Source organism: Narcine bancroftii, chromosome 3 (genome assembly GCF_036971445.1).
Source record: "Narcine bancroftii isolate sNarBan1 chromosome 3, sNarBan1.hap1, whole genome shotgun sequence".
Lineage (NCBI taxonomy): Eukaryota > Metazoa > Chordata > Chondrichthyes > Torpediniformes > Narcinidae > Narcine > Narcine bancroftii.
Genome location: NC_091471.1, coordinates 320,384,617 through 320,408,887, shown reverse-complemented (window position 1 = coordinate 320,408,887; position 24,271 = coordinate 320,384,617). Strand labels below are relative to the sequence as shown.

Below are 24,271 nucleotides of genomic sequence, written 5' to 3'. Positions count from 1 at the left end.
CTGTTTATACCTTTCCATAACTATGTTGAAGCTAAGGAAGTTTTAGTCACCCTCACCAAAATATTCCCCAACTGAGAGGTCCGCCACCTGATCAGGCTCATTCCCTAGAACCAGATCCAGTGTGGCCTCTCCTCCAGTCGGCCGGTCCTCATACTTTGTCAGGCATCCTTCTTGTATACCACTGACAAATTCAGCCCCATCCATCCCTCTTACAGTCAGTAGGCGCCAGTCAATATTAGGGAAATTGAAGTCACCCATAACTACAACCCTGTAATTCCCGCGCCGTTCCAAATTCTGCCTGCTTACCTGCTCCTCGTTGTCCCAAGGGCTATTTGGGGGCTTATAGACTACTCCCAGCACAGTGATAGCTCCCTTCCTGTTTCTGACTTCCGCTCACACTGACTCTGTGGACACTCCCTGTGCAGTTTCCTCCCTTTCTATAGCCGTGATACTATCCCTGACCAGTAATACTACTCCTCCCCCTTTTCTACCTCCATTGTACATTGTATTCTTTTTAAAACACCTGCATGTAGATGACACATTCCAGGTTCTAGTATTTCCTTATTTCAAAACGTGTCATCTTCAAGGAAACACGAGGACGATATTCCAAATTACTATCTTATTAATCCAATCAACCAAACTTTGTCGATGCAGCTTTATATAGATTTTATTCATTGATAAAACTGATAAACATTTTGTATAACTTCGCATTAAGATTTTCATAATGATGAATAAACAAAGCATTTGGCTACATTTAAAGACATAACAATATTCAACTTGAAAGAGATGTACAAGAAGAAAAGATGAATTCAATTATCTCGAGCTCACGTTTCCTCCATGGTTCATCTAAGAATGAGATGCAGGCTCTTACTCCGTGTGGATATTAAGACCTATATTAAGTCACAGTCACTATGGTAGCACTACAAACATTAGTTCTCTTAAAGAGACTAGCACAAAATTAACTAAGAATCCAAAACACAAGGTTTTAACCTTTACATTCCAGCCCCTAATTATTATAATAGTCATTAATGACTAATATATAATAATTACTATTACAGATACAAAAGTAAATATGATGAGTATAAGATTGGAAATCAAAACTTTCTGCTTCTTGTAAAAGACAGATTTTAGTAATTGGTCTATTTAAGTAACCAGTCTTAGTTTATATCTGCACTTACCGAACAAAACCTTTCTTGTCTGGAACTGAATCCACAATTTTTCCCAACAAACAAGAATTTCTTGGTGCCGAATCGTTCATGATATTTACAATGTCTCCACATACAAAATTGCGTTTAGCTTTAGCCCATTTTTGTCACTCTTGTAATAACGAAGACTATTCCTTAATCCATCTTTTCCAAAATAAACCCGCAATAACCTGCACTTGTTTCCATCTGTGTCTCACATAAATATCTTTTGAAGTTGACCTGGAGGCTTTAAAGGTTTAGATTTAAGAAGTAAGAGCTGATTCGGTGCAAGTGCCTTGATGTCATTTGAATTAATAGACATTTTAGTTATTGGACGACTATTTAAAATAGCCTTGATTTCACTCAATACTGTCTGAAGATTGTCATAATTCAGTATTTGATTATTCAAAATGGAATTAAGAATTTACTTGATTAATCTAATCATTCTTTCCTGCACACCTCCATGATGTGATCCTGTGGGTGGGTTAAATATCCAACTAATTTATTTCTGAAGTATTGCATCATGAATTTGATGTTGATTCCAATTTTGAATTGCATTTTGTAACTCGAGGTCCTATAAAGTTAGATCCATTATTCATTATCAGAACATAATTCTTTATTTGACCGAGACTGGCGATAAAACGTCAAAGAACATTGATAAAAGTGATGACGCTGCTTCAATATGAATCGCTCTCATAGTCAAACAGGTAAAAAATAGCTCTGTATCATTTTTCAACACTTTTTCCTCTTGTAAAGGACCAAAATAATCAACTTCCTCATATGCAAATGGGGGTTCATCAGGTGAAACTCCGCCATCTGTTGTTGTCCAGGTTTAGCATTTGAAACCTTCTCAATCCCATTAATTCTGTTAGTCACAAAGGTACGAAACCTCATGGTTTTGTTATTAATGTATTTTAGGACACATCTGTAATTCTCTTCTTAACATAGTGTCCATTTTGCTCACCATTATAGCGGCAGTCGATTCCATATGAGGTATGGTGACTGGCTTTAATGGAGCCACTCTGGTTTTTCCCATTATAAATCCACAATGTACTCACTCTTGATTATTTCATAGAACTAAATAAGTGACAGTAGCAAATCCACCTTCGCTTGCATCAGCAAAATGGTGTAACTGAGCAAATGTAGCAATTTCAAAGACTGTAAGACTAAAACATTTCATCCAATCTTGTGCGATGGAATGTGGTATAATTTCATCCCGTCCAAATTTTCTTCTGCACTTCTTGCAGAATTTTCTTGGCTATTAATACTACTGGTGTCAATATCCCCAAAGAATCGTATATCGAGCTTACGATTGAAAGAATACATCTTCTTGTAAAGGCTGTTCTTTCGAAACAATTTTGAATTTGAAAACATCAGATTGAACAAACCATTGCACCCCTAGAAATTCTTTCAAGGAAGAACATCATAATCCAAGTCAAGATGTTTTATCTCCTTTTCTCTTTTTGCCTCAGGATTAACAGCCAACACATCTTGACTGTTATAATTCATTTTGTAAGAAAGAAACATCCTTTATTACAGATCTCCTTTAATTCTTGATAAAAATCTATTGCTTCTTTTTCTGAAACCACTGAAGTTAGAGAATCATCAACATAGAAATTATTTCTGAAGATGTTTATAGTCTGAGAACTAAATTGCTCTTCATTATCTTCAGCACATTTCCTGAGAGCAAAATTTGCACAACTTGATGACGAAGTTGCTCCAAATAGATGAACTGTCACTCTGTATTCAATCTTGTCTTTACTGTAATCTCCATTAGGCCACCATAACAATCGTAAACAATTACTAACTTCTGATGGTACTTTCACTTGATGAAACATTACTTCAGTATCTGAAGCAATTACAATGGGCTCTTTACAAAATCTTATCAGAACACCTATTAAACTACTGGTTAAGTCTGGACCTTGTAGAAGTTGAGAATTCAATGAAACTCCCTGAAATGATGCTCTACAATTAAATATTACACCTAGTTTCTCCTTTTGTGGATGTATAACTCCATGGTGAGGTAAATACCACTTTTCACCATCTTTACGTTGCAAGATATCTTTTCTATAATCCTTGACAATCATATCTGACATGACATTTGCATATTCCAAATGAAAGGAAAAATTTCTCTTGAATTTTCTTTTCAAATTCAGCATACGCTGTTCTGCAATTGCTTTATTATCTGTCATACAAATTTCTCTTATCTTCAAAGGTAATGCTGTACAGTAATGACCATCAACATGTGTAACAGGATTTGAAACTAAATCCAGAAACTGCTTGTCCTCCTTTGAAGGTTCTTGAATATCTTTGTGACATTCAGGAAAATCAATTTTAAACCGTTGTTCCCACAGATCATTAAATTTTACAACTGAAATTCTGTTGACATTTACATTCAATTTCTCCTGATCATTATTCATTTTTCCTCCTAATGGTCTGTTAACTGTCCATCCGAGCAATGTTCTCATGGCATAAGGTCCGTCATTTTGACTCCTTACTATTTCTAGAGGTTCGACAACTTTTGGTACATTTAATCCAATTACCATCTCGATCTTGGCATCAATCTTAGGTAAGCAAACATCTTTAGATGATCCCACTCTCTTTTCCCAATCGGGAGACTACGACTGTTTTAGAGGATATACTATATTCAAAATTCCCTCCAAAAGGTGTGATATCTAAATTATATAATATAATTACAAAAATAAATTCTGGGACTTTTGAAAAGTTAAAAAATGATTGGGAAAGAGAACTCAACCTTTATATTTCCAATGAAAATTGGAATAAAATTCTGCGACTGGTAAACTTTTCTTCTTTATGTGCAAAACATTCACTAATACAGTTTAAAGTTGTTCATAGAGCTCATATGTCTAAAGATAAACTCCATCGCTTTTATTCTCATATCGATCCTATATGTGATAAATGTCAATTGGAAATAGCTTCCCTTACACATATGTTTTGGTCCTGTCCCTCTTTACAGAATTATTGGAAGGAAATTTTTTCCATTATATCTACTGTTTTGAATATTGATTTACAACCACATCCCATTACTGCAATTTTTGGATTACCTATGATAGATTTGACTTATTTATCTCTTCCTGCGGATCGTATGATTGCTTTTCTTACACTAATGGCTAGAAGATCTATACTATTGAATTGGAAAGAGGTTAATCCTCCCACTGTTTTCCAATGGTTTACCCAAACTATACTATGTTTAAATTTAGAGAAAATTAGAAACTCTGTCTATGAATCCCCTTCTAAGTTTGAGTTAACCTGGCGACCATTTATTCAATATTTTCATTTGTGGTGAGTTGATCTGGCTCTGATTTCTTTCTATGATTATGTATGATAATTGGGCTGTAAGATGAGATCGGAGTGATCGGCGTGGTTTAGCTATATCTGTAGGTTTTTTTTTAAAGTTTTTTTTAAATTCAGATTTGTTTTTTCTTCTTTTTTGGGGTTTTTTTTTCTCTTTTTTCATATATTGTTATTAATTATATCTTTTTTTTTAGAGATAGTTCACACCCTAAACTGATCTAAAATTTTTTTTTAATGATATCTTTTTATTCTGTAATATTATCTCTGTATTAATTCATTACTTACTATGTATTTTTTATATCTCTTTGAACTGTATGTGTTTATAAATTATAATAATAATAAAATGATTGAAAAAGAAAAAAGAAAAATGATCCCACTGTTAAATATCATCCTGATAATGGATATTCTCCTTATTCACAGACATAGCCTTCTGAGTATGTACAGTTGGGAGATTGCAAAATTCATCGCTATTCAATTCGGCAATCTGTAAACCTGAAACTATATTAGTTTCAATGTTCTTTTCATCATTCATTGTCTTCAAAAAGATTTGTGATCTTTTTCCTTCATTGAGTATGCAGTAATTTGGGATGCTTTAAACTGCATATATCACAACTGAGTCGCTTATACAAGTTTTGCGTTTTACTGATGTGTCCTTTACACAAGCATCCAAAACATATTCCATTCTTCTTGAAGAAGGTTAATTTCTCCTCATGCAACTTTTTCTCCAATTGTGAACATCTTTCTAAAACATGCTTATCTTTGCAATACAAACAGTTTTCCTGAACAATCTGATCTTCCTTTTCCTTTGCTTCCTTGTTTTTTCTTGTGCTTGTATCTGACACATGAATAGCAAAGATACTTCCCTTTGGTTTCTGTTGAGACGAAGATTTAGACTTCTTTACATCTTTAGGAAAAGTATCGTTAATATTTCCAAATACTGGCACGGTGTTAACATGCACATACCATTCCAAAAATTTTACAACCTCCTCAAAAGTAGTGTCCCTTCAGGGAATCATTTTAAGCTGTGAAACTTTGATTCTCCATAAGTCCCTCAGCTTATAAGGTAATTCATTTACAATAATTGACAAATTAGCAAGCAAGTTCAGCTTTTGCAAATGTACACCACTTCCCATTGTGTTACAACATCCTCTCAGAAGAAAGAATCTTGTCCATATGGGCTCTTACGATTTTATGTTCATTGTCATAATGATGTTGCAATAATTCTTTTGCCCTTTTAAAACCTTGTTCTGGATTCATATATTAGCAACTTTTGACTAACTCCTTCACCAGTCCTCCATAGTTCCAGTTAATACAGATGATCTTTACCTTCAATGTGATGTTGAAAGGAATCCTTCTTAGGTAAACCTTGCTCCTGCGCTAACGTAGCAGAGATTTCATTTTGTTCTGCTATGAGTGATAATACTTGTCCACCATGGCTTGTGACTGGTTGTCTCGTTGTGAATTGAGCAAATGGAACTTGAACTAGTGTCATAGGTTTAGGACCTAGAGATGTAAGTGATGGCATTGATGATTGAGTATGATCAACTCGCATGATTGGACTTTTTGGAATACCCTCCTTTCAGGAAGATCCTTATATTGTTCACGCTGGAGAGATTGAAAGTTACTGGCACCCGTGGCTCCTTGCTCGAGAATATTTGTTTCTTGTGGCTGCGTTATCATGGCTCTGCTGGAAAGTTAGGTGCTAGCCCTTTGGGTATTTCACTTCTGAGTGACAAATCTTGTAGAAGTTTGAGCCAATGCTCTGACTTTGTCCATATTCATAGCTCGTTGTTCCTCAAGCTCTAGTCTTTTCTTTTCTCTATTCAATAATCTATTTTGTTGCTGAATCTTCATTTCAGCTTCTTGCCTTAGTTAATGATTCTTCATTTCAGCTTCCATAGCTTCTGAAGCATATTTTTTCTCCGACCACTGTTGTTGTGCACAGACAGTAGCCAAGTCTACTTGCACTTTAGCATGCATAGCTGGCTTGCCTGAAGTGCACAAAGCCGTACTTGCTCTAGATGCCTTTGAAGACTTTGAAGATCTTCCTGCACTTACAACCTTGGAATTACTATCATCAGGATTCACATCTGAGCTTTCAGATACCACTGATTGAGTCTTTATCTTCTGCATTTTGCTTGGTACAGGACCAATGGAGCTTTGCAACATATGTTCCAATTCCAGTAACCTTTAAGTCAGCTAATGAAGCCATCAGTGCCTTGATTATGTCCTCTTCTTGCTTGATAGTTGAAGCTACTTCTTCTTTGGTTGCTGGCTCCAATCTCCTGCCAAGCATTGTCAGTCCGCCATGCTGGCTCAACTCACAACCAAACAGTTCTTTAAGAGGAGCTCTTTGCTTGAGGTCTTTAGCCCAGTGAGACTTCTTCTTATCCATCTTGGGTTCTTCAGAGCCTGTCTTCTCCTAGTTCCTGGGAACTGAAAACAAATTTGTATCCTGCATGGTCCCTTTAAGAGAATTTCTCTATTGTCTTTGTATGGTTCTGCACACAAACTTTCTTATTAGGTGTTTATAATAACTTTTAAGATCATATTCTTCTGGGCTTCCTGCTAGATTCTGGTAACCAGAGTTGTATCTTATCTTTCCAAGGTCACAGGTGCCTTACAAGACTTTAGCTCAATTTTAAAACTGCGGAATATTCTATTTTTACAGCGAAAATGTCCCTTTGCTTTTAACATGTTGGGTTCTTTAAAAAAAAATTATGAGCCTTTTTTCTGAACAAAGTTTACAATTAGAACTTTCTTTGAATCAAAATATAGATGACACTTTCCAGATTTCAAAATGTGTCATCTTCAAGGAAACGTGATGACGATATTCCGAATTACTCTCTTATTAATCCAATAAACCAAACTTTGTAAATGCAGTTTTAAGTAGCTTTAATTCGTTGATAAAATGAATACACATTTTGCATAACTTTGCATTAAGATTCTCATAACAATGAATAAACAAAGCATTCGGCTATCTTTAAAGAGATATACGAGAATAAATAAGACAAATTAAAAGAAAATGATCTTGAGTTCATGTCTCCTTCATAGTCCGTTGAAAAATGAGATGCAAGCTCTTAGTCTGCATGGATATTACAACATATTATATCTTAGTCAATACTCCTTCTTAAAGGGATGGGCACAAAATTAACTAAGAATCAAAAACACAACGTTTTAATCTTTACACTGCATCAGCCAGTCTTGCCCTTCCTCCATCCAAGTTTCAATAATGGCCGCAACATCATAGTTCCACGCAATTATCTATGTTGTAAGACCATCTCCTTTATTCCTAATACATTTCAAACCTTCTATCTGGCTACCTTTATGTTTTGTCCCCTGCCTGTCCTTCCTCACCAACTCAGAGCAGATGGTATCATGCTTTTGTCCTTCTACCTTAATCTCTGCCCTCACATTTTGATTCCCACCCAAACTGTTTAAACCCTCCCAATCCTGCCCGCCATGATATTGGTCTACCTCCAGTTCAGGTGCAGACCTTCCTTTTTGTACAGGTCAGACCTTCCCCAGGCTGCCTGGAGGGTGCAAGAGGTGTCATGTTCGAGGTTGATGAGATCTGAGTTTGCAGATGCCCAGATGGCTTCCTTTCCCCTTTCTGATCCTGCTGCTTTCAATAGGCAAGCGATGAATGTGAGGAGTCATTGGGTCACCCCGAGGACAGAGGGCTGGGGCCCATTGGACCCATGTCCTGGGTTCCAGACCCATTGACCCCTTGACCTGGTCTGACCCCACTGACCCTATGAACCCTGCGTCTGGGGCTCCAGACCCACTGACCTCAAGACCCTTTTCACAGAGGTTCTGGCCCCACTTGACCCTGTAACCTCCATGTCAGGAGCTCTGGCCCCAATGACCCAAAACCTAGGGTCCGACTCCACGGATCCTGTGACCCAGGCTCTGGCCTCGTGGCCCCCGTAACCTGGGGTGGCTCCTCTGACCTGGACGTATGGAATGAGCTCTTCACATTTTTAGAATACTAATAAGACATTTTCAAATTTTTAATGACACATCTTGGATTAATGCTAGTATAGGAGGTGGCTTATTAGTAAAATAATGAAGGTGATTAATGGACGGAGCTACAGTTGGGCACATTGACTGGAGGTGGGCAATATGTCTCCAGCTCACACTGCTGTCATGAGCTGGAGAATGATCTGTGTGTGAAAGCTGGTGAAGGTGGTGAGGCGGATTCAGGGAGAAGATGGATGGCGCTGGGAGAGAGGACATATCTACCCCATCTGCTAAGTATTGAATCGTTTGTGAGTCTGTCTTTGGGAATAGGAAGCACCTTGTGCAGGTTGGATTCATACCTTTTAAATTGGATGACGATAACACACTTGGTTTTTAATCTGGATTGAGAATCTGCTGCCGAGGCTGTCACTGAGGTCTCACTCCTGGGTCCACTTTGAAAATAATGTTGGTGAGTGCAATTCACAGACGTGCTGGAGAAACTCGCATTGCAACCTGACAAAGGGCCCAGGCCCAAATCATTAACTGCCCTTTATTTCTTGAGGATACTGTATGTCCTGCTGAGATTCTCTAGCACACTTATGTATTGTATATCCTTGAGCTAAAGGCAATCATTTTGAGACGAGATGCTTTATTACCACTGTCCTGTTCATCTCTCACAAGCAACATTCCTCCTTTACCTTTCTTTCTTCCTTGTCCTTCCGAAATGAAGTATTTTGTTCTCAGCTCTGGGCCGCTGTGTGAAGTCGATCACATTGAAAGCACCCAAGTTGATGCCTTTACCGCTTTTACGTTGCAGCAGTAGTGTGCATATGGACACAGAGCCTTTCACTCTGCCCCATCAATGTTCCCCACACTTTCCCCGAGACCCTGGTTCTATTTCCACTGCTGCTTTATTTCCAGTGTGTTTCTCCCACAAACTCTCACCATGGTTTCTGCCAGGTGACCTTAACCTGAGCAGAAAGCAGAGGTCGCCCTCCCATCCAGTTGAACAGGAACAATGGCCTAGGAGACCATCCACCCTGGCCCATCCCTCTCTCTTACTCCCTCCACTGACCCATCCCCCATTCCTGCTGCCTGCCCTGACCCATCCTCCACTCTTATCCCCCTCCCTTGGCCCATCCCGTATTCCTACCCTTGCCATGGCCCATCCCCCCACAACTCCTCTGACCAGGACCATTCCCCTCCCCCATCTACCCACACTCCCCCACTGCCCTGGACTATCCCCCACCCACTTACACCCTCTTTGCCTTCTGCCTTGCGAGTTGCCCCCCCATTCCCCCCTCCCCTGGGAGTGTGCCTGAGGTGACCAACTGCATCGTTGTGTAGGTTGATCAACAATGAAACCGTTTTGACTTGTTGCTGCCACAACGAACTGTCAGAGGGTCAATGGAAAGAATGTGGAAAGGTAAACAACAAGGTGCAGGCTTACACTGTGATCAGCAGATACATTTCCAGTCTTTTGACAGAGATACAGTTTCACACTTCTCTCAAACTACACTCCAATAAAATACCCAGCAGCAAAATTGAACTGATCCTTGATGTAAGGTCTCGACTCGAAACTGTTTTCTCTCCACAGAGTCTGCCTGACATAGAGTTCGCCAGGTTCTGCCATCTGAAAGTTTGGCTTCAACCAGTGGACTGACTGCAAAGGATTGTGAAGGTGGCCTACACGCTTTGTGGATTAGTGGACAGTGAGGGATGTGAACTATGTTACAACAGGATCTAGATTAACTGGGAAAGTGAGTGAGAAACAGCAGATGGACTTTAACTCAGAAAAGTGTGAGGTGTTGAACTTTGGTCAGTTAAACCAGGGCAGGACTTGCACAATAAATGGTGGAGCCCTGAAGAATAATGTAGAACAGAGCGACATAGAGATACAAGTATGTAGTTCCCTGAAAGTGGTGACACAGGTAGATAGTGGTGAAGGTGCATGATATGTGTGCCTTCATTGGTCTGGGCAATGAGCACAGGAGATACAGATGTATAAGGCATGAGTGAGACCCCATGTGGTATACTGTGGGCAGTTCTAGTTGCCAGCTAAGAGGAAGATGTGATTAAGCCAGAAAGCTTAAACACAAGACATATGAGGTGGATCTGTGGAACATGCTGCAGAGGAAATAGTAAAGGCAGGGATAACTGCAACTTTTAAAAGATATTTAGTGGGTACATGGATAGGAAAGATGAGAGGGATGTGGTCAAACGCAGGCGAAAGGGATTAGCTTGGGCAGACAATGTATTCAGTGTGTACAAGTTGGGTCTAAGGGCCTGTTTCATTGTTGTAAAACTGACTCTGGAAGGCTGCTAGGAGTGTAGAGGGTGGGAGTGGGTAAACCATAACAACAGACCAACAGAACATTCATGGAGGTAGGGAAGAGGCTAGCAAGGGCAAGTGTGGGTCTGTTGCAGACTGAGGCAGGAGAATTTCCACTGTGTGTGAGAAAAGGACAGAGAAATAAAGACTTGGTTTCACTGGAGATGACATTTACAGCTCCAGCGCTGCCTCTGTAATATGGCTACCCCCAAGATGGCTGCTCTAAGGTGGCTACTCTCATATTCATGAAACAATATTTATTTATTCATTGTTTCCATGAATAATTATGCTGCAAATGTGTTGTTTGTCTGTATGTGAGTTATGTCTGATGGTGTGCCTGTGTGTTTTGCACCAAGGATTGTACTTGTACAGTCAGATAACAATAAACTTGACTTGACTTGCTGTATGCATCTTGTGCTGGCAATCCCAAGGACAGCCTAAGGCTGACCTGAAGGGCCTGTTTCCATGCAGTTTGACTTGACCAGTGGAAGTTGCTTTGCCAGGCACTGTGGAGGGACTGGACCCCTGCTTCTGCTTCCTGCACCTGAAGTGCTTCCTATGGTTGAGTCTTTCCCCTCCCCCCACCCATTCTTCTCCCGCCTCACCACTGAACAAACTTGGCTTGACATCCATCACTCTCCCTCTCAGCCCAGGTGGGGTGTGGCAGAATCAGCTCAGCCCATCCTGGCACCAGCACATGTCCTTCAGTACATGTTTGGCCTGATGTGGCCCAGTAGGTGGCACTGTCTTTGGGATGGAGAGTTCAACTTTGGGCTAATGACCTTGGATGCTTCAGCAAACCTGAGGGTACAGAGATCAGAGGGTCTGGGATTTGGACAGGCACTGTGTTCTCTCCCTGATACAGGTAGCTCCCCAGACTCTGTGGCTGCTGAGTATAAACACCTTTCCCTGGCCTCGGAGCAAGTCCATGCACTTTCTTCATCCTCTCTTCCTTTGATCAACAGTCTGGAGCATTTTATTTATGGCCTTTTATTCATTTTTAATGATTGAATAATGAATTCAACTCGACAATGACCTCAGTTCAATCCCTCTGGCGATCCGGTGAGTCCTGGCTTCAATGATCCTTGTCCAGGTGTTCCTACTCTAACTGAGACTTGCCCTTACAAACTTGTATTTTCACCCAGCTGCAATCTTTTGTTGCCACCAGCATCCGGCAACAATCTCAGCAGAGCCGGATCACGTGCCTTCGCAGCTTCTGCTTTTTAAAGGCAGCCCATCTGTCTAATATTCTCCTCACTCCAGTGAATATCCTTGGAGTTAAATCTGCCTCAAATCTAGCTGCTGTGAGAGGAGTCACGTGATGGAGTAGTGGCCGGTAGGAGAATACCAGCCCTCTCCAGAAAAGAAGAAATAAAGTGAAGAAAATACAAAGTTCAAGAAATGTAAAACATAACAAATAAAAGATAAAGTTGAAGAGAAAAGAAAGAAAATGGCACCCAAGAAGGAAAAAGTAAAATCAACAAGAAAAAAATAAGAAGAAAAGACGCTGGAAGAGAAAGGAGAAGGCCTTACCTGCATGAAGAAACAGGGAGCCGTTGTGGAGAAGAGAACCCTTTCTCCAAGGACGGTGACGACCCCACAGAGTTACGACCTCCGACCACTGGACTGCAAAAATGGCTCTCAGCCAAACAAAAGTGCGCAGTGCACTCACCAAGGAAAAAGAGAACACCGACGGGAGGGGGGCCCAGCTGAGGAGCAAGCAAACACAGCGCGATCAGCTGAGGGATGCCCGACACCAGGGCTCTCAGCTGGAAGAAGAGGAAAGCGACAGGAAAGGGAGTGATAGAAAAAAAGAGCAGCAACAAGAGGCCCAACAGATGACTAGCCCAGAAGAAGAGGACCAACAGCAAGAAGCCAAGCAAGAAGCCCAGCAAAATGTGGCAAACAACTCAACAGGAAAGTCAGAAGAGACTCAGATACAATGAAGAGAAGAAGACACAAACACAGGTGCAGACACAGAAGAAGAAGACCAAGATCTGCACAGAGAAATAGAAGGTAAAATAGATGGACAGAATATAGATTAAAAAAAATTTCAAGAACAAATTAAAGAATGGTTGACATTAGAATTTAGTGAAATAAAAAGAAAAATGAAAAGTATAGAAGAAAAAGAGGGTAGAATAGAAATGACAGAAATAGGGAAAAAATTAGAAAATGTGGAAGAACGAGAAACGGCTGTAGAAATGGAAGTAAATGTTAAGAAAATTGGAAGAAAATGACAAGAAAGAGTCACAAGAGTTGTTAGCTCAGAAGATTGATATGATGGAAAATTAGAGTAGGCGAAACAACATAAAGATAGTGGGCCTAAAGGAAGATGAAGAAGGTACAAATATGAAATAATTTATAAAAGAATAGATCCCAAAGGTCCTGGGAATGACAGAAATACAGGAAGGAATGGAAATAGAAAGGGCACACAGAAACCACAGACACAGCAAAAACCAAAATCCGTTTTAGTAAAATTTCTGAGATATACAACAAGATAAAATATATTGGAGAGGGCAAGGAATAAAATTAGAGAAGACAAAAAACCATTGGAATACAAGGGTCAAAAAATATTTTTTTACCCAGAGATGAGTTTTGAACTCTTAAAAAAGAGGAAGGAGTTTAATACAGCAAAATTGATCCTATGGAAAAAAGGTTATAAATTTATGTTAAGATATCCAGCTGTGCTTAAAATATTTATCCCTGTGGAACAAAACAGACTGTTCTCAGATCCGGAGGAAGCACGAGAATTTGCAGAACGACTGCAGGACAGAAGGAGAGATAAAGAGATGTAACAAGAATGAAGAACGATGATAAAATATATATAAAGATGTAAAAATAATGTATATGTAAGAACTAAAGAAGGGGAAGAAAGGAAGTAAGGGGGAAAAAAGAGGGTGAGCTTTGTTATATGTGAAGAAAAAAGTCTTTTCTAGAGGGAGGTTGGGTGAGAGAGAAAGCCGTCACTGCAAAATCAGTTGACACGTGAGCAGGTTCGCAATCCAAATGGAGAGAGGAGTTGTGGTTGCCCGGCAAGGGATAAGGGGCAACTCAGAGAGGGGGGGGGATGACATTTGGGGTTAAGGGAATACTAGATGTGGGAGTTGTTGAAGTATTTTATGTTTTAAATGTGTTGTCTTGCATTGAGTTTAAAGAGGGAAAACTGAGAGATTAAAATGTGGAAAAGGGGGTGGTGGTGGTGAGGAAGCGGAAATGAGGTGTAAACAGGATATGAGATGGCCATGTTGAATTATATGATGATAAATATTAATGGAATACATAACCAAATTAAATGAAAAAGGCTATTAAATTTCCTGAAAAAAGAAAAAATAGACATGGCATTTGTGCAGGAAACACATCTAACTGAAGTGAAACATAATAGAGAGATTGGGTAGGGCACGTAGCGGCAGCATCATATAATTCAAAAGCCAGAGGTGTAGCTATATTAATTAATAAAAATGTACCAATCAACATAGAGGAGGAAATAATAGATCCAGCAGGGAGATATGTAATGATAAAGTGTCAGATATATTCACAATTTTGGAATTTGATTAATATATATGAGGATCAAAAGTTTATGCAAGATATTTTTTGAAGATTGTAGATAAACAGGGGAATATATTGATAGGATAACCCATCTTGAGGAACTTTGGGGGGCATCCGATGCACTCTAGTATTTGCCAAAGCCCTTTCATGCTCATGGTGTCGAAGGCTTTGGTGAGGTCAACAAAGGTGATGTAGAGTCCTTTGTTTTGTTCTCTGCACTTTTCTTGGAGCTGTCTGAGGCCAAAGACCATGTCAGTAGTTCCTCTGTTTGCGCGAAAGCCGCACTGTGATTCTGGGAGAATATTCTCGGTGACACTAGGTATTATTCTATTTAGGAGAATCTGACCCTTCTCCATTAACAATGGCATGAAGCAAGGCTGTGTTCTCGCACCAACCCTCTTTTCAATCTTCTTCAGCATGATGCTGAGCCAAGCCATGAAAGACCTCAACAATGAAGACGCTGTTTACATCCGGTACCGCACGGATGGCAGTCTCTTCAATCTGAGGCGCCTGCAAGCTCACACCAATACACAAGAGAAACTTGTCCGTGAACTACTCTTTGCAGACGATGCCACTTTAGTTGCCCATTCAGAGCCAGCTCTTCAGCGCTTGATGTCCTGTTTTGCGGAAACTGCCAAAATGTTTGGCCTGGAAGTCAGCCTGAAGAAAACGGAGGTCCTCCATCAGCCAGCTCCCCACCATGACTACCAGCCCCCCCACATCTCCATCGGGCAAACAAAACTCAAAACGGTCAACCAGTTTACCTATCTCGGCTGCACCATTTCATCAGACAACGAGATAGACAACAGACTCTCCAAGGCAAATAGTGCCTTTGGAAGACTACACAAAAGAGTCTGGAAAAACAACCAACTGAAAAACCTCACAAAGATTAGCGTATACAGAGTCGTTGTCATACCCACACTCCTGTTTGGCTCCGAATCATGGGTCCTCTACCGGGATCACCTACGGCTCCTAGAATGCTTCCACCAGCGTTGTCTCCGCTCCATCCTCAAAATTCATTGGAGCGACTTCATCCCTAACATCAAAGTACTCGAGATGGCAGAGGCCGACAGCATCGAGTCCACGCTGCTGAAGATCCAACTGCTCTGGGTAGGTCACGTCTCCAGAATGGAGGACCATCGCCTTCCCAAGATCGTGTTATATGGTGAGCTCTCCACTGGCCACCGTGACAGAGGTGCACCAAAGAAGAGGTACAAGGACTGCCTAAAGAAATCTCTTGGTGCCTGCCACATTGACCACCGCCAGTGGGCTGATATCGCCTCAAACCGTGCATCTAAGTGCCTCACAGTTCGGTGGGCAGCAACCTCCTTTGAAGAAGACCGCAGAGCCCACCTCACTGACAAAAGACAAAGGAGGAAAAACCCAACACCCAACCCCAACCAACCAATTTTCCCCTGCAACCGCTGCAACCGTGTCTGCCTGTCCCGCATCAGACTTGTCAGCCACAATCGAGCCTGCAGCTGACGTGGACTTTTACCCCCTCCATAAATCTTCGTCCGCGAAGCCAAGCCAAAGAAGATATTGATAGGAGGGGATTTTAACTTCAATTTGGATGCAATGTTGGATAAAACTGGACAAAATAAAGTGGCCAAATCTATGGTTAAATCAATGCAGGAAATGAAACTTATGGATATATGGAGGAGGCAGCACCCAAGAGAGAATGAATACTCATATTATTCGAGTAGGCATAAAACATACACAAGGATTGATATGTTTTTGTTGTCGGCCCATATTCAAGGGAGAGTTAGGAAAACTGAATATAAAGTTAGATTGCTATCTGATCATTCACCCCTGTTATTAGCAATAGAACTGGAGGATATCCCACCAAGAACATATAGATGGAGGTTAAATCTAGATGCTGTGCAATTTTTGTAACTTTTAAACTTTAATTCACAATTGGAATATTGTGTTCATTTCTGATCACCTCATCACAGGAAGGATGTGGAAGCTATGGAGAGAGTGCAGAGGAGATTTACCAGGATGTTGCCTGGTTTAGAGAACATTTCTCAAGGCTAACAAAGCTGGAGCTTGTCTTTTTTTGGAGTGGAGAAAGATGAGAGGTGACTTAATAGAGACCCACAAGATTAAGAGAAGAATAGATGGGGTGGACAGCCAGCACATTTTTCCCAGAGTGACAGTAACAAATACTAGAGGACATCAATATAAAGTAGGGTAAGAAAGTTTCAGGGAGAAGATGGGTAAATATTTTGCACAGAGGTTGGTGGGTGCCTGGAATGCATTGCTGGGACTGGGACAGGAGGGTGGTACGATCAAGACATTTAAAACATCCTTGACAGGCACATGGATGCATGAAAAATAGAGGGTTCTGGGTGTGAGGTAGGGATGGTTTAGATTGTTGAGTCAGTTTATGTAGGTTGGCACAACATGATGGGCAGAAGGGCCTGTGCTGTAATGTTCTACGTTCTCATTGAAGTTCAAAGTTTAATTGAATTAAACAAGAAAATCTGCAGGTACCGGGGTCAAGTGCCGTACACAAAAGTGCTGGAGTAACTCAACAGGTCACACAGGAAATGAAGGGCAGCCGATGTTCAGGCCTGGGCCCCTCATCATGTGGCTGCAATGGGTAATGTGTGACCTGCTGACTTTCTCTCGCATGTTTGTTCAAAGCTCAGTTGCTATGTGGTATCCAATGTTTTTTAAACACTGCATTTAGTGACTGGCTAATCTCATTTCATTGATTCTGAATGGATTTATTAATAATTAAATCCTGAGAAGCGTTTTAAAAGCATGTGGTGAAAACAGACTGTGACAGGTTCCGATTGTAAATATCACACCACCATCCTGCTGCTCCAACATTTCTGCCCTCAGGATGTGTCAGTGAGAGTGGATTCAGGACTCACAGCTGATGATGGTCACCAACCTGGCAGAATGTCCCTTTCTGGGTCCCCACCCCCCACACTGTGTTCTCAGCCTGCCCGCATTTCCATTCTTCCCCTGCTTCCATCCTGCTCCTGCCCGTTTCCCACATGGGCTCCTGCCTGTTTCCCGCCTACCCTGCTCAAGCTCCTGCCCCGTGCTCCCACCCTGCACTCCCACTCTACACTCTCGCCCTGCCTGTGCTCCCACCTGCATTGCTGCCCTGCCACAAACATTGTCTAAGGAGGGAAACTGGAATATATGTAGGTACTAGGGTCCAGTTCAGGATATTGAGTGCTGGAGATACTCAGCAGGTCACGCAGCATCAAAAGGAAGGAAAAGGCATTTGTCGCTTCAAGTCTGAACCCTTTGTCCAGAGTGTCAGAAATCAGACAGTCACCTGAATAAAAGGGGTGGGGGCTCGGGTAAAATCCAGGATGGAGGAAAGAAGTGATGGGGAGGATTGAGCGGAGATCTTGGAATGAAGAGAAGGGGAACTTCAGGAAATGAAGGGCAGCCGATGTTCAGGCCTGGGCCCCTCATCATGTGGCTGCAATGGGTAATGTGTGACCTGCTGACTTTCTCTCGCATGTTTGTTCAAAGCTCAGTTGCTATGTGGTATCCAATGTTTTTTAAACACTGCATTTAGTGACTGGCTAATCTCATTTCATTGAAAGGGGAAGGGGAACTTCAGGAAAGGGGACAGACAGATAGGGAAAGAGAGAAACCAGGGCAGGGATTTAACTGAAGTTGTTGATGTTGTTATTTCTGTTAATCCCATGGCGTGGTCTCTCTCATCCCTCATCCTTCTGTCTCCCTCCCTCCACTAAAGGAGCGACTAAAGGAGGTGGGGCCACTGAATATTCCCATTGGGACCTCAAGTTTGAGCATTGCTGCAGTGTACTTCATTGCCACCAACATTTCTCCATGCCAGTATCTTGGTTTGGCTCTTGATCTGGTTCTGGTTAAAGGTTGTTGTCAGAGTTTGGGTGTTTCCATGGGTGTAGCCAATGGTGTGAAGTTGGAACGTTGCCTATGTGTTTAGTTAAATCCTCACCATACACAGTTGTGTAGTAGATTTCCATGCCAGATCATCCTAGATGTTGTCCTTCTTCCAAAAAGGTGGCTTCCCCTTACCACCATCAACTTGGTACTCATGCGCATATTCTCCATTGCCCACACATCTGCCCTGGCTCCCTCCGCTCCCACGCGCAACAAGGACAGGGTTCCTCTTGTCCTCACCTCCCACCCCAGCAGTCTCTGCATCCAACACATCCTCCTCTGCCATTTCCATGTCCACTCCTTCCTTCCTACCAATTGTCTCCTTAGCTTTTACCCCTGTGACCACATGAGATGCTCCACTTGTGCCCACAGTCCGAAATTGCCACCATTTGGGGCCCCAGACATTCCTTCCAAGTAAAGCACCACTTCATTTGTGAATCTGCAAAGGTTATCTACTGCATCCTGAGCTCACATTGTGGTCTCCTCTACATCAGAGAGACTGGTTGCAGACCGGAAGAGTGCTTTGTTGAGTACCTCGGCTCTGTCCACCGCAATAGCGTGGATCTTCCAGTGGCCATCCATTTCAATTCTCCATCCTATTCCCTTGTTGACATGTCTGTCCATGGTCTCATGTACTGCAGAGACCACCTGCAAATGGAGGAACAACACCTCATATTCTGCCTGGACACCCTTCAATTGGATGGCATTAACATCGACCTCCAGCTTCTGATAGCCCCTCCCCCATCTTTCCCAATGTTTCCTTTCCTCGTCCCTTTTTCTTCTGCCTCCTTTACCCCAGATCTGCATTCACAGAGCCAAAACTCCCCCTCCCCTATTGGTTCTCACCTTTCCTTTCTCTTGTCCTCCTATTCAGATCCAATTATCACCTTTTGTTTGTTGGTCTGTACTCTTCCCCTTGCCCATTCTCCCCTTCCCAGCCTTTAATTCATCCACCTCCCCACTTTTTACTCATACCTTGAAGAAGGGCTCAGACCTGAAATGGTAGTTATATATCTTTACCTCCTTGACCTGCTGAGTTGCTCCAGCATAATTGAGTCTGCAGACTTTCATGTTTTGCTGTGGTACAGAAACCATGGTTCAGAATGGTTTGGGAAGTGTGAAGGTGATCTGTGGTAGGGGAACCTGGTATGGGAATCGTGCTACGGGACCTAAGGCCTCGTGATATGGGAAATGTGGTATGACAATGGTACAGGAACCACGGTACAGGATCTTTGGTATGGGAACCGTGGTACATGATGTGGGTTCAGTATCCGCGGTACATGGATCTGGGTACAGGAACACTGGTTCAGGAATTGTAGTATGGGAATCACAGTACAGTTATCATGACATGCGATCCGTGGAACGGTAACCATGGTACAAGATCTGTAGTGCAGGAACTATGGTACGGGAATGATAGTACAGAAAATGGTACAGTAATTGTGGCACGTAATCTGTGGTACAGCAACTGTAATATGGGAACCGTGCTACATGATTCGTGGTATGGGAACCACGGCATGGGTCTGTGGTACAGAACCATGGTACATGAACAGTACTATGGTAACCGTGTTACAGGAAATGTGGTACCAGGCCTGTGGTACAGGAACAGTGTTACGGGAATTGTAGTACAAAATTTGTGATATGGGAGGGAGGGAGCATGTAACTTGGAAAATGTAGAAAAAGAATAATTAATGAAGTAAATGAAGTAAAACAAAGTAAAAACAATGTAGGAATAATATACTTATCTTTTGAGATGCATTTAATCATTGGATAGGCTGCTGGAGTCTTGGAGAAATTGGAGGGAGGCCTCTGTTGCAGAAGGAGCCAGAACCTAGAGCTGTGAAGAGGTCCTGATGGAGAGATGAAACAGAGGGGACACCTTTGGAAGTGTCCCTCCTGAAGACTGGCAAAAGTGGCGCTTGGCAGGAAGGATGTGTGTCATTGCACATGGTCGAGTTGACAATTAAGTGTATGTGTAATAAGTTGGGAGAGTTGACAGAGCAGAATTGCCAAGGAATGATAGACATTATGAAAATAGATTCTGACTCCAATGAAGATACAGAACAAAGAAAAGAAACAAGAAGATATATTAGTATTTCAAGAGCAAGATAAATATGCAAAGAGTTATAGAGGGATGTGTAATGATTTCAATGAAACTAGGAATTCCTTAAGGATTATAGCTCCCATTTGATTAGACTTGGTTGCCAGCAGGGGCTGACACAGAGCAGGAGACTGCAGTATGTTATCTGTAATGGAACTTGCAGCCTCATGGCAAACTTTAACTTTAAAGTAAAGAGTAAAGTAAACTTCACCACAGCAGATGCTGTAATAACAGGTATGAAAGTCATATTCTCCGGGAACAGTGGTATGTGATCTGTTGGACGTGAACAGTGGTAATTGATCTGTGGGGCGGGAACAGTAGTTTGTGGTCTGTGAGACAGGAACAGTGGTATGTGATCTGTGGACGGGAACAGTGGTATGTGATCTGTTGGACGCGAACAGTGGTAATTGATCTGTGGGGCGGGAACAGTAGTTTGTGGTCTGTGAGACAGGAACAGTGGTATGTGATCTGTTGGACGGGAACAGTGGTATGTGGTCTGTGAGACAGGAACAGTGGTATGTGATCTGTTGGACAGGTACCCTGGTATGTGATCTGTGGTGCTGGAACTGTTTTGCCTTAATCCACATGAAACTGCAGTGTGTTCTGATTTGCTGCTCCCACTGTCTTGGGAAAGTTGCTAACACACAAAAGGATCCGTCGCACCCTGGCCTCCCTTCCTTCTCCACACTCCTGTGATGCATGTCGTGGATGACCAGTCAAGGACAGTTTGTTTCATGCTGTTAGCCGACCCTTGGATGGACCTTGTTGTTAGAAGGTGATTCTCCTCTACTATTTAACTCTGTAATCATGATACCCTGGACTTTGTTCCATAGCAGTGGACCTGCCCAAGAAATTCTTTATTGCACTAACGTCTTGACTGAACCAACAGCTGACTTGACTGGATAGCATTGCAGCTTGGTGTGGGTGGCAGTGAACAATGGGATTCAGTTCGTAACGCGGATGTCCACCCCACCCCAGAGGGAGGTTGCTATGTTTGAAGCCCCCCCCCACCCTGGGGAGAGGGTGCTGGGTTATGAATTTCTCCACCCCATCACCCTGGGGAGAGGATGTTATGATGCTGTTACTCCTAGCCTCAGCCTGTCGATACAGACTGATGGTCTCAGTTATTGCTCTGCTGAGTCCTCCAAGTGAGAATCGTTACTCTGAGCATGAAGCTCCATAACGAATGCCAGGGTGATACTGGTGAAATCCTCAACACTAGCTATGATCTCACCTTTGTGTGTTTGTGGGTCAATGTTCATCCCTCTGTGTGGATCAGTTCTTGTTTCATTCAATCAACTTCAGGCCAGGGTCCTGGACACTGCCATTAGCTGTGTTAGTCTGATTGCTAATGTGCACTGGGTGGGTAATTCATTCTAACGATCCATGTTCTCATTTACAGTGTGTTCCTTCGTGGTCCACAAGCGGTGCCATGAGTTTGTCACGTTTTCCTGTCCGGGCGCAGATACAGGACCAGCCTCTGAGGTAAGGCTTCACATGTAGGCTGTAGATTTATTGAGATTATTTTCAGAGCACATAAATGACATCACATACAAGCCTGAGATTCCTTTTCCTGCAGATGCGGCAGAATTACCAAAATAAATTGTGCACAGCGCAAAACGTAAACAAATCAAGAACTGTAAACAGGTTTTGAATGTAAACAAATTGACTGTGCAATACAGAGAGAACAAAAAGAAAATCAATAAAGTGCAATACAGAGAGAACAAAAAGAAAATCAATAAAGTGCAGAAGTAAGACTTCTTAAATTGAGTTTGTTGTTGAGGAGTCTGATGATGGAGGGGCAGCAGCCATTCTTGATGGTGTGTTTTGTGGCCCCTATACCTCTTTCTTGATGGTAGCAGCGAGAACAGATCATGTGCTGGGTGGTGAGGGTCTTTAATGATTGCTGTTGGTCTCTGATGCCAGCATTCCCCATAGATGTTCTTGATAGTGAAGAGAGTTTTATCTGTCATGATCTTGGGCTCTGACCACTACCCTTGGAGGGTTTTATGCTCAGGGGTATTGGTGTTTTCATACCAAACCATGTTGCAGCCGGTCAGCACACTTCCTACTCCACATCTGTAGAAATTTGTCAGTGTTTCTGATGTTATACAAAATCTCTGCAAACTCCTGAGGAAGTAGAGGCACTGACGTGCTTTCTTCACGTTGCCTTTGGTGTGTTGGGTACAGGAAAGATCCTCTGAGATAGTGACTCATAAGAATTTAAATTTCCTCATCCTCTTCACCTCTGATCCCCTGATGTTCACTGGATCATACACCTTTGGCTTTCCTTTCCTGAAGTCAACATCCAGCTCCTTGGTTGTGGTGACAGTGAGAGAAAGGTTGTTGTTGGTGCACCATTCAGCCAAGTTTTCAATCTCCATCCTGTATGCTGATTCATCCCTTCCTTAAACAACCCACTAATGTGGTACTTTTGGCAAATTTGTAGATGGCTATAGTGATGGAACCCTTGCCTTCACGTGGGGTCTGTAGTAATAGAATACCTACCTTCACATGTGGGCTGTAGTGATGGACCCCTGTCTTCATGTGGGGTCTGCAATGATGGGGGTCTGTCATCAGGCAATTCAATGTGCTTCTCTGGGGCAATAGACAGTGTGTGCAGGACAGTAAGCAGAGGGTGCAGAGTGCTGTGTGTAGAGGGCAGTGGGCAGAAGATGGGATTGGTGGGGTAAGAGGGTGGGAAAGCAATGGGAAGTGTGCAGAGAGGGAGAAGGATGTGTAGTAGGGAGAGTGATGGGTGGTGGGTAGAGTGGGCTGGGCGATGTGTACAGGGGAGAAGGATTGGCAGTGTGTAGATGGAGGATAGGGATGGGTGGTTTGTAGAGGGGAGAGGGATGGGTGGTGGGTAGAGGGAGGAAAGCGATGGGCAGTGGGTAGAGGGAAGAGAGCAATGGGTGATGGGTAGAGGGGGAGAGCGATGGGTGGTGTGTAGAGGGAGGAGAAGGATGGGCATTGTGTGGAGAGGGGAGGGATGGGCCGTGTGTAGAGGGGGTAGAGGGATGGGTGGTGGGTAGAGAGGAGAGCAATGGGCGGTGTATAGAGGGGGTGAGGGATGCGTTGTGTGTAGGGGAGAGAGACTGGTGGTGTGTCACTGGGGGAGAGCGATGGGCGGTGTGCAGAAGGGGAGAGAGAAGGACATTGTGTAGAGATGAAAGAGGGATGGGCAGTGTGTAGAGGGGGAGAGTGGTGGGTAGAGGGATGGGCGGCATATAGAGGGGAGAGGGATGAGGGGTGGGTGTTTCATCTTGTATTCTTATGTATGAGTTCTTAGACAACACATGGATGAAGGAAAAGGTTCTTTACTTTAAAGTTGTTGAATACAGCCCCATGAGGCAGGCCATGAGACTGCAAGCCTCCATTCTAACAAGCTGTCACTTGCTTCGTGTCAGCCCCTGCTGTCAGCCAAGTCTAATCAAACGGGAGCTATTATCCTTAAGGCATTGCTAGTTGCATTGCAACCAAGATCACTATCATTACCATCTCCCTTCCTTAAAACAAAAGTAGCTTACTTTTAACTGACATCTTTTATTTGTATAACTGCAATTTTAACTTTAACACCAAGAACTTACATTTTCATTATTTTCAATATTGTTAACAATTTTTAAAACTTGTTTTGTGTGTTCACATTTACATACAGTAAAACTTGAAGAGCGAAAAAGATAGCACAACTTCTTTCTATAGCAGGAGTCTTTAAATTTGCTCAATGATTCTCTTAAGAGAGGATTCACGTGTCTTGACGATCTCCTGATTGATTGTCCTTGAATCTCAATTTTTGCCTCAGACGATGTCTTCTCAGATATGTACTCAGGTTGTTCAACAGTATCCGTCTTTTCATTTACTGTGGCTGGTCCCATTTGAAGATCTCGACAGTTTCTTCGCAGAACAGCACCTTCATCTGTCTGAGTGGCGTAT

The 24,271-nt window shown here is 42.3% G+C and overlaps 1 protein-coding gene across 1 annotated transcript in view; it reads left to right on the top strand.

Annotated features, from left to right (window-relative positions):
- Positions 1-20,496: 20,496 nt before the first annotated feature.
- Positions 20,497-24,271, top strand: part of LOC138759084 (protein kinase C beta type-like) — a 226,664-nt gene continuing 222,889 nt past the window's right edge. Inside the window, exons 1-2 of the mRNA XM_069928963.1 lie at positions 20,497-20,572; positions 21,741-21,823. Coding sequence (XP_069785064.1) covers positions 20,506-20,572; positions 21,741-21,823 — 150 coding nt within the window. The 5' untranslated portion in view covers positions 20,497-20,505. The remainder of the gene's footprint in view (positions 20,573-21,740; positions 21,824-24,271) is intronic.